The sequence below is a fragment of the Trachemys scripta genome, unplaced genomic scaffold (assembly GCF_013100865.1).
Source record: "Trachemys scripta elegans isolate TJP31775 unplaced genomic scaffold, CAS_Tse_1.0 scaffold_30, whole genome shotgun sequence".
Classification (NCBI taxonomy): domain Eukaryota; kingdom Metazoa; phylum Chordata; order Testudines; family Emydidae; genus Trachemys; species Trachemys scripta.
The window spans coordinates 305,519-315,244 of record NW_023260516.1 but is presented as its reverse complement, the minus strand read 5'-3'; the positions used below and the strand labels follow the sequence as shown (position 1 = coordinate 315,244).

General features: G+C 58.0%; 2 protein-coding genes across 4 annotated transcripts in view; one reads left to right on the top strand and one right to left on the bottom strand.

The window, feature by feature from the left end:
- Nucleotides 1-7,488, bottom strand: part of TMEM143 (transmembrane protein 143) — a 9,527-nt gene extending 2,039 nt beyond the window's left edge. Inside the window, exons 1-9 of one of the 2 annotated variants that reach the window (XM_034757717.1) lie at nt 7,392-7,488; nt 7,189-7,308; nt 4,458-4,907; nt 3,620-3,815; nt 3,074-3,181; nt 2,353-2,547; nt 1,672-1,805; nt 1,034-1,313; nt 324-513 (exon numbers count right to left, since the gene is read on the bottom strand). In XM_034757717.1, coding sequence (XP_034613608.1) covers nt 324-513; nt 1,034-1,313; nt 1,672-1,805; nt 2,353-2,547; nt 3,074-3,181; nt 3,620-3,815; nt 4,458-4,564 — 1,210 coding nt within the window. In that variant the 5' untranslated portion in view covers nt 4,565-4,907; nt 7,189-7,308; nt 7,392-7,488. Of the gene's footprint in view, nt 1-323; nt 514-1,033; nt 1,314-1,671; nt 1,806-2,352; nt 2,548-3,073; nt 3,182-3,619; nt 3,816-4,457; nt 4,908-5,096; nt 5,259-7,188; nt 7,309-7,391 lie in introns of those variants that run through there. The other variant, XM_034757716.1, reaches the window with a different exon arrangement.
- Nucleotides 5,300-9,726, top strand: part of SYNGR4 (synaptogyrin 4) — an 8,598-nt gene continuing 4,171 nt past the window's right edge. Inside the window, exons 1-2 of one of the 2 annotated variants that reach the window (XM_034757718.1) lie at nt 5,300-5,567; nt 7,473-7,606. In XM_034757718.1, the coding sequence (XP_034613609.1) occupies nt 7,511-7,606 (96 nt within the window). In that variant the 5' untranslated portion in view covers nt 5,300-5,567; nt 7,473-7,510. Of the gene's footprint in view, nt 5,568-7,462; nt 7,607-9,726 lie in introns of those variants that run through there. The other variant, XM_034757719.1, reaches the window with a different exon arrangement.

Here is a 9,726-nt window from a genome sequence, read left to right as displayed (position 1 = left end):
GGGCTCCCCCCCCCCCCAGTGTCTCCCCATCAGGTTGCGGGGGAGAGCGCCCCCTGCTGGGAACCCCCCCACACACTGTCAGCCCTGACCCCCCATGAGAGCGCCCCCTGCTGGGGAGATCCTCCCAGTCTTAGCCCTGCCCCTCCTGGGTGATATAGCCCTCTGCTGGGAGACCCACACACACTCTCAGCCCTGGGGTCCCCCCAACCTGATGGGGAGACACTCCCACTCAGCCCTGCCCCCTGAGTGAGAGCACCCCCTGCCGGGGAGACCCCGTGTCTCAGCCCTGCCTCCCGCTGAGAGCGCCCCCTGCTGGTCCCTACCTGCAAGGCCGTGTGGGGGCTGGGCTGGCAGCCGGCCCAGGAAGCTGTGTGCCAGGATCAGCTCCTTGGCGTGCTCCTCCTGCGCCCGCAGCACCAGCGCCCCCAGCAGCTCCGAGTTGTTGGAGGTGCTGCGGTAATACAGTATGTGCGCCAGCTCCAGGGAGTGGATGTTCCGCCGCTGCCCGAACACCTGCGTGGGGAGCACGGGGTCAGGACGCCTGTGTCCTATCCCCTGCTCGGGGAGGGAAGTGGGGTCTAGTGGTTACAGCGGGGAGCCCAGACTCCTGGGTTCTATCTCCTAGCTCTGGGAGGAGAGTAGCTGCAGTGCCAAGGCCCGGCAACTCGGTGGCTCCTTTCAGACGCCGACGGGAGCCTTCAGGCTGTGTGGTCTCATGGGTAGGGCACTGGAGCCCCGGGTGCTCTTCCCAGCTCTACCCCTGACCTGCTGTGGGACGCCGTCAACTCAATTAGTCAAGCCGTGCCTCAGTTTCCCCTCTTCCTCTCTGCCATGTCTATTTAAATTGTGAGCTCTTTGGTGCAGGACCTGTTTCTATGAGAGTACAGAGGACCCAGCCCAACGGGGTCTGCACGACGCGATGGGGGCCCCGATCTCGGGCGGGAGGCGGGGTCTGCACGGCGCCCAGCACGACGGGGGCCCCAATCTCGGGTAGGAGGGGTCTGCGCGGCCCCGACCTCGCCAGGGCACCTACCTTCCAGGCGCGGAAGGTCATGAAGGCGGCGAAACAGAGCAGCAGGAAACTGGTGCCGATCTTGAGGTCGGACAGCACCACCATGCCGACGTTGACGAAGAGGACCAGCCCGCTCACCACCAGCGTGACGTTCAGCAGCGTCTTGTAGAAGATGGACGTGCGGATCCTCACGGCCGGCAGCAGCTGCTCCAGCGCCTCCAAGGGGATGTCCTTGAAGCACTTCAGCACCAGGTGGGCGTTCCTGGGCCGGGCCGCCACCAGCACCCGCTTGAAATAATGCCTGGGGGTGGGCAGCACCATCAGCGGGGTGGGATCTAGGGCCAGGCACTGCGGGTGCAGCCCCCCAAATCATGGCTCGGGCCACGACCGACAGGGGCAGGGAAGGGAGGTCGCGACCCTGGATGAATCCGTGGGGCCAGCACTGATTGCTGGAGGAGAGCCCCCCACTCCACTCCTGAGGCACTGGGGTCAACCCTGACTCTGAGGGGAGAGCACCCCCTACTTTGGGGTGAATGGTGACTGCCAGGGGAGAGCACCCCCTATTAAGTCCCCTGCCCCATTCCCTCAGCACAGCGCCCCCAAGCCATTCTGCTCCTAGAGATCCTGGCTGGAGGGGTTCGAAGAGGGGGCGTACTTGCCTTTCCGCGGGGGTCCGTGCCGTGCCGAACAGCCCCTTCCGAGGCCCCAGCGTGGATTTAATCGGGAGGACTCCAACACGCTGGCCGAGGGCCCAGAACCGGATGTACTCGTACTGATCCAGGTTGACCGAAACCTGGGGAACAAAGGGAAACCTACAGCCACAACACACAACGGGACGGGTTGCTAAGCCTGGGTCCTCCCAACACGACTGGCCCTCGAATGCAGCCGCTTCTGCGGAGGACCACAAAAGCTGCTTATACGGGGACCCCTTGCCGGGCACAGAGACGGGGCCCCTCTGGAGTGGTGCATGGGGGCTGTTTATCCAGCAATCCCTTGCCCAGCGTTGAGACGCAGCCCCTTTCGGGTGGGGCACAGGGGCTGTTTATACAGGGACCCCTGGCCTGTCGTTGAGATGCAGCTGCCTCTGGGGTGGGGAATAGGGTTTCTTTATTGCACAGCTCAGGGAGAGAAGGGAAATCCTGTATACCTGACGGGATTATAGGCAGGCAGGAGGGTCTATCCTGAAGTGGTAACCAAGGGAGGGGCAGTTGCAGGGGGCAAGAGGCCTGCTGGCTCAGTAGCAGGGCACGGGATCAGGGGCAGAAAGGAATTTGCTTTTCCCATGTGTTATACTGGGGCAGTGCCGGATGGGCCGTTCCCCTCCCCAGAGGTGGCCGCACCTGGACGTCATCCTGAGGGTGATGCACGATGAGGGCGTAGGCTAGGGCATCCTCCGACAGGCTGTTGAAGTTGGCTTGATCCAGCACCGGTTCCAGCTCAGCCAGGACCTGCCGCTCCTTAGCCAGTCGCTCGGTATCGCTCAGAGCCAACTCTGGCAGGGTGTCCCGGTCGGGGTTAATGGGGTCATAGAGAGCCTGTGGAGGGGCAGCAGGAAGGTACAGCTGTGTGGGACACCCGACCCGAAGGATCCCACAGCACCATGTCTGAAAAGGGATCTGTTCACACCACGCTGAGATGCGGCCAGCCCTGGGGTGGAGCGCTGCGGCTGTTTATACAGGGACTCTCACCCGGTGCTGAGATGCAGCCAACTCTGGGGTCAGGAGCAGGGTCTGCTTATACAGTGATCCCTGACCCAGTGCTGAGATGCAGCTGCCTCTGGGGTGGGGTCTGCTTATACAGCAATCCCTCACCCGGCACTCAGATGTGACTGCCTCTGAGGTGGAGCAGAGACTGTTTATAGAGAAAATCTACAAATGGGCCCTCCTACCGAGCCCCTGCCCTGCTCCTTGCAGCACAGACCCCCTAGTGCTGCCCTGGGGCCAGTGCTGACTGCCAGTGGAGAGAGCCCCCTACCCACCGTGTTTTCTTTCACCGGCTCCCATCTGAGCCCCAGCCCGGCTTAGCTATTCCGAAGGGGACTCCGTACAACAGACACCTTACCTGCAAGCGCACCAGGAGAGAATGGTAGCGATGCAGGAGGGAAGAGTCCACCCGCGCCACGAAGGCCAGGAAGGAGGCGCGCTCGGCGTCGCTGGAAGAGTGGAACTCCTGGAGGGACAGTTAGCGCCAAGTGTGGATTCACCAGGGACCAGCATCCCTGGATCTCAGAGGTATATCTTGTGCTGTGTGCGAGAACCGTCTCCTGTGCTGCTCCGACCGCCTAATTGAGAGGCAGGCACCTCTGGGGTAGAGCGGTATGGCTGTTTATATAGAGACCTCTCGCCTGACACTGAGCTGCGACCGCCTCTGAGGTGGGGCTGTTTATACAGGGACCCCTCACCCGGTGCTGAGATGCGACCACCTCTGGGGTGGGGCTCTTTATACAGCGACCCCTCTGGGGTGAGATCGGCTCTGACTCAGAGGGGATTGCCCTGTACCAAGTCACCCACCCTGCTGCCGCCAAGTGTTTCCCAACGGTCTCCCCTCAGCGTGCTGCCCCAGCCTGGCCCTGCTTCGCTTTGTGGCTCCCCGGGGAGCGCCCTGTACCTTGAGAAGGGTGCTGACCAGCTGCCCCTTGGTGAAGGGGATGAACCGCTCCCTGTACTGCTCAGCCCACCCCTGGGGCTCCACAGGCTTCCACATCCTCCGGTACTCTGCCATCCGGGAGGCGAGGGAGGCCGTGCCGCGGCGGGGCGGCCCTGGCACCCCTGTCCCCAGGGCGGCCCAAGCCACACCCAGCATCCTGCAAGAGAGGGAGGCATCAGCCCGACACAACACAGCCACCATAGCCCTGCAGTGGGCAGCTCCAGCTCTGTGGCCAGCTCGGTCCTCAGCCAAACTGCGGGTCTCGGGACCGGTTTATATAGGGATCCCTTGCCGGGCACTTAGGTGCGGGTACAGGGGCTGTTTGTACGGGGACCGCCTCACCCCGTGCTGAGATGCGGCTTCTCTGGGGTGGGGCACAGCAGCTGTTTATACAGCAACCCCTTGCTTGGTGGTGAGATGCAGCCTCTCTGGGGTCGGGCACGGGGGCTGTTTATTCAGGGATCCCTCGCCCAGGAACCGGGCTGAGACCCAACCACTCAGTTCACACATGGGCCAGCAAGCAGAGGTCAGATGAGAATGACTTTTAGCACTCAGTTTGGGAGAGAGGGGAACCAACACCCTCTGGAAGAGGCAGGCCCCACGTCCCATTCTCTGCCCCCCCCCCCCCCGAGCCAGTCAATCTCCTGTCTTGGGGCCAGATGAAAGCCAGCACTCCGTGGAAAGGCCGTGTCCCATTCCCTGCCCCACTGAGCTGGCCAGTCCCCTGCTCTAGGGCCAGAAAGGAGCTGGTGCCCCCTAGAGGGGAAAGGCCCCATGCCCCCGTTCCCCAACCACCCACCGCCGCCCAGCGGCCATATCCCTGGCCAGTGCGAGCCTGTTTCTCTGTTGCGTCCGTTCCCAGGAATCAGGTCTTGGGAGACTCTTCAGATTCCTCCATGGCACCATTTAAACCCTCTGCCCCAGCAGAGAAGCGGGTAGGGCTGCAGAAGCTGTGGGGGGGGACCCCAGGAGAGTTCAAAGGTCGCCAGCCCCGGGGCAGGAGTAGCAAAGTTGGCTTGGCTGCTGTGCAAGGTTCAAAGGTCACCGAGGGTGTCTTGCCACTGTGCAGGGTTCAAAGGTCGCCAGCCATGAGTGCAGGGTTCAAAGGTCACTGGCCATGGGTGCAGGGGTCAAAGGTCACCAGCTGTGGGATGGCAGCACCGAGGGCGTCTTGGCCGCTGTGCAGGGTTCAAAGGTCGCATCCATGCACCCGGCTTGACCGCTGCAGGAAGGTCAGAGGTCACCGGGCCTGCAGGGACCAGTCACAGAGGTCAAAGGTCACCAGACACCACCTGCTGCGGGGGGCCACGTGCCCCCCTCCCGCCCAAGCCACGTGCCCCCTCCGCCCAAGGACCGCGACCCAGCCAGGCCCCTGGGGCTGGGTGAACAACGTGCAGAGCAGGAAGAAATCCCCATGCAACAGCAGCAGCCCCCTAACCTTGGGCAAGGCGGTGTTGACATTGAGTCTGCGCATGCGCACCAGAACCTCCTCGCTCGCTCTGTCCCCTTCCCTCTGCCCCACCCGTGCCTTTCCACGGTGCGCATGCGTGCCTTCCTTCCTGCCTCCCAGGCTGCGCATGCGCACCGGCAATCTCGCTCGGCTCTGCCCTCCCTCCCTCTCCCTTTCCCGGAAAGCCCGCGCGGCTGATTCGAAAACCCGGCGCGCGCGCTCCTGCTTCTGCCCTGGCTGCGGCCCAACCCACTCCAACGGGCGTTTCCAACCGCCGCCTCAGCGGCAGAGTTCGAAATAGGGGCGTGGCCAGGGTCTAGCCAATCAGGCGTCGAGCCCTTCCTTTCTCTTTCTCTCCCCTTCCCCCTCCCCTCGGGGATGCGGGGGGCGAGGACGGGCTTGAAGGGAAAAGGCGGGAAAAGGGGACTGAGGAGAGACTTTGAGTGGGGATAGGGACAGGTGAGCAGGGAGCTGGGTCCCTGAGGCGAGAGTCCCCTGGAACCTGCCATGAGCCCCCCAGTACCGGCCCCCATAGAGAAGCCACAACCGTGGTCACGCCAACCGCCCAGTGTCAGAGAGACATGAGGGGGCAACAGCCGAGGTCATGCCAACCCAACCCCCCCATGTCAGAGAGAGCTTAGGGGGGCACAGCAAGGGTCATGCCAACCCCGCAGTGTCAGAGAGACATGAGGGGAGCACAGCTGGGGTCACGCCAACCCCCCAATGTTGGAGAGAGCAGAGGGGGTACAGCCGAAGTCACGCCACCTATGTCAGAGAGCTGAGGGGGGCACAGTGAGGGTCATGCCAATCCCCCAGTGGGAGAGAACTGAGGGGGGTACAGCCAAAGTCACGCCAACACAACCCCCCTATGTCAGAGAGAGCTGAGGGCGGTACAGCGGGGGTCACGCCAACCCCTCAATGTTAGATAGAGCTGAGGGGGGGCACAGTTGGGGTCCCACCAACCTCCCAATGTCAGAGAGAGTTGAGGGGGGCACAATCAGGGTCACGCCAACCCCCCGAATATCAGAGAGAGATGGGTGGTGATAGGGGGCAAAGCCAGGGTCACGCCAACCCCTCTAACATCAAAGAGAGCAGGGCTTGGAATTGAAAGGATACATAGGGCATAGCTGGCATCATGCCAGCACTGCTACTGTCAGAGATTTGGGTTGGGATGTGACAGGTGCTGGGGTGATGGCAACCTCCTCGCATCAGATGGTGCACCTGTTTGTGAGGGAAAGCAGGATGTGATGGGGGCACAACTGGGATCACACCAATCCTGCCTCTGCCAGAGACACGCTAACCCCACAGCAGCTAGGGGTGGGCCAGAGAGCAGAGCCAGGGTTACACCAACCCCACCACGATCAGGAAGAGCCTAGAAGTTAGAGGGTCAGAAGCAGGGCTGGGATCTCACCCCCGTCATAGCAGCAAAGGAGATCAAGGGTGGTAGCAAGCAATGCTGGGATCATGCTAACCCTGGTGCAGTCAGGGACAGGTCAGAGGGCACAACTGGGGTGATGCCATTGCAGTCCCAGTCAGCAATAACAAGGTCATTGGAGTCAAAGGAGAGGTGGGGATCACACCAACCCTGCCTTGTTTAGGTGCAGCAGGGTAGGGGGGGCTCAGATGGCAAAGACAGGGCCATGCCAAGCCTGCAGGTGTCAGGAATGATGACAACGTGAGAGGCCAGAGGGAAAAGCCAGGATTATTCCCACCAGAGGGTCACGCTAACCCCATCCTCACCGTGGTCAGGGACAGCAGGAATCTGAGGGAGTCAGTGTGGTGTCACCAATGCCATGTTCCTGGATACTCACCTGGGAGGAGGTCCCTGGCTGGGAAGGATCAGACAGCAGAACTGGGGTCTTGCCAACCCCAGTTCAGGCAAACTCTGGCATGGTCTGAGATAGTGGGATGGGTCAGCACAGAGCCAGAGTCCATGAGCCCCGCCACAACCAGAGTTACTTGGCTGCCAGGGGTCAAAGGGCAGAATCAGGGTCAAATCCATCCCCTGTGACTCACAGATACCTGGCCGGGGGGGGGGGGGGGGAGAGGGCTTAGAGGGTAAAGTGAATGTCATACTTACTCCACCAAGGACTCTGGAATGCCTCCTGCCAAATCCCCTGCAGCCAGGCAGGGTTAGTCGGAAGTAGGAGAGGGATGAGCCGTGCTTACATGAACTCCATGGAGGTAAATTAGGGGCATCCTGCTGAAAATAGGACAGGGGAGCATTATTAGGGTTCAGCCGTTGGCCCTTTTTCCTGTGTGACTGAGGGAACTAAAGATCACCTAGCAATGGGAACACTAGACACCTCTACTTGCTGTCTATCACCACTTCTAATCTCTTGTCTGTTGCCTTGCATCCTGAAGATCAATCTTCACCCCGAGGCAGGTGAGAAGACAGCAGGATGAGGAGGGTGAGCTTGAGTCCGCCGGAGCGCTCGGAGAACAACGTGGTCCACTTCCTGAAGCAACCTCGGACCATTGCTAGGATCCTAGCTGGGGTGAGAGAAACCAAGAGGAAAAGCCCACCTCCAGGTGCCGGAGGTGGAGATTTAGCCTCACAACCAACGCTGGCTTAAACCTTGACAAAATATGCCCTAATAATTATGAACATGTATATGATAGTAGCGGTCAAAAGGCCCCAAGGAGGATTTGGTCCCATTGTGCTCGGTGCTGTCCAAACTCAGAGTCCTAGAGAGCTTGCAAACTGAAGTCCTCCATTGCCAGGGCAGATGGATGGATGGACACAACAGACCCCTACCTACACCCCCTCTCATAGTGTTTCCAATTCTGTATGAAACTGGGGCTTTTGAAAATATAAAACACCCCAAAGTAATAAATGTTTTCAAACCTCAGAGTTCACTCAAGCTTTGGGGAAGACGCCCAATCTCTTCATATTTCAATCAAGCCAGGACAGCCCATCTGTCTATGTAAAAGGGGTGGTCCCACTGGACTGGATCTCAGGTGTCCTGGGTTCTATTCCCAGCTCTGCCACTGGTCTGCTGGGTGACCCTGTCTCCCACTCTGTGCCTCAGTTTCCCCATCTGTGAAATGGAGATAATAATACTGACTTCCTTTGTAAAATGCTTTGATATTGATTGATGAAAAGTACTAGCTAGAAGCTGCTTATCACTTTCTTTCACTGTTCATTGACTAGCAATTGATTCCTCCAGTCACATTAATTTTTGCTTGGTGGCTGGGATGCAAGTCTGGTGACAAGTGCTCAGGTCCTGCAATCATTATTATCAGTGTTCATTATATCACAGAGATGCCTCAAGGCCCCAGAACACATTATAAGCTTTTTGGAGTAGGGACTGCTTAAAATAGACAGGCAGGACTACAACCCCGATTTCATAGAGTGGGACACAGTTATGAGGACACACAGAGCCTAGACTTGAACTCAAATCTACTGAGTCACAGTCTGTTGCCCTCCCCCAAGAACATCCTCTCATGAGAGCAAAGCTTATTCTTTTTTGGCCAGTGTTCAGGCACCCCCAACAACTCCTGAGCTACAAACAGAAAAGATGTCCAAGGATTTCTCTGCCCAAGCTGATAATCTTTTATCAGAGCCCAGTGCTGTGAGGCGCTGAGCAACCTCAGCAACTGTTGAAGTAGATTGGAGCCACAGAATCATAGAAATTCAGGTCTGGAAGGGACCTCGAGAGGTCACCTAGTCCAGCCCCCTGCACTGAGGCAGGACCAAGTAAACCTAGACCATCCCTGACAGGTGTTTGTCCAATCTAGATGATTATGATGGACCCTTCTGGCCTTATAGTCTATAATCTGTTCTTAAAAACCTGTAATGACAGGGATTCCACAGCCTCCTTTGGAAACCAATTCCACAGCTTAACTTCCCTTAGAGTTAGAACATTTTTCCTAATATCTAACCTAAATCTCCCTTGCTGCAGATTAAGCCGATTACTTCTTCCCTACCTTCAGTAGACACGGAGAACAGCTGATCACAGCCCTCTTTATAACAGCCCTTAAGGTATTTACAGGCTGTTCTCAGGTTCCCACTCAGGCTTCTTTTCTCTAGACTAAACATGCCTAGTTTTGTATCTTTTCCTCCTAGGTCAGGTTTCCTAAATCTTTGATCATTTTTGTTCCTCTTTATTATTTGTATTGTGGTGGTGCCTAAGAGTCCCAGTCACAAAGCAGGACCCCTCTGGCGCTAGGTGCTGTACAAACACAGGACAAACAGACAATGCTTGCTCCAGAGAGCTTGACTGCTCACCACTTCATTTTAGGTTTCAGAGTAGCAGCCATGTTAGTCTGTATCTGGAAAAAGAACAGGAGTACTTGTGGCACCTTAGAGACTAACAAATTTATTTGAGCATAAGCTTTCGTGGGCTACAGCCTACTTCATCGGATGCATGTAGTGGAAAATACAGTAGGAAGATATATATATACACAGAGAACATGAAACAATGGGTGTTACTATACACACTATAAGGAATTAAGGTGAGCTTTTATCATCAGGAGAGAAAAAAACTGTAGTGGTAATGAAAATGGCCCATTTCCACCAATTGACAAGGAGATATGAGGAACTGTGGGGGGGGGGGGGGGGGGGGGGGGGGAGAAAAAAGGAGGGGGAAAAGTTTTTACTTTGGGTAAGGGCCCA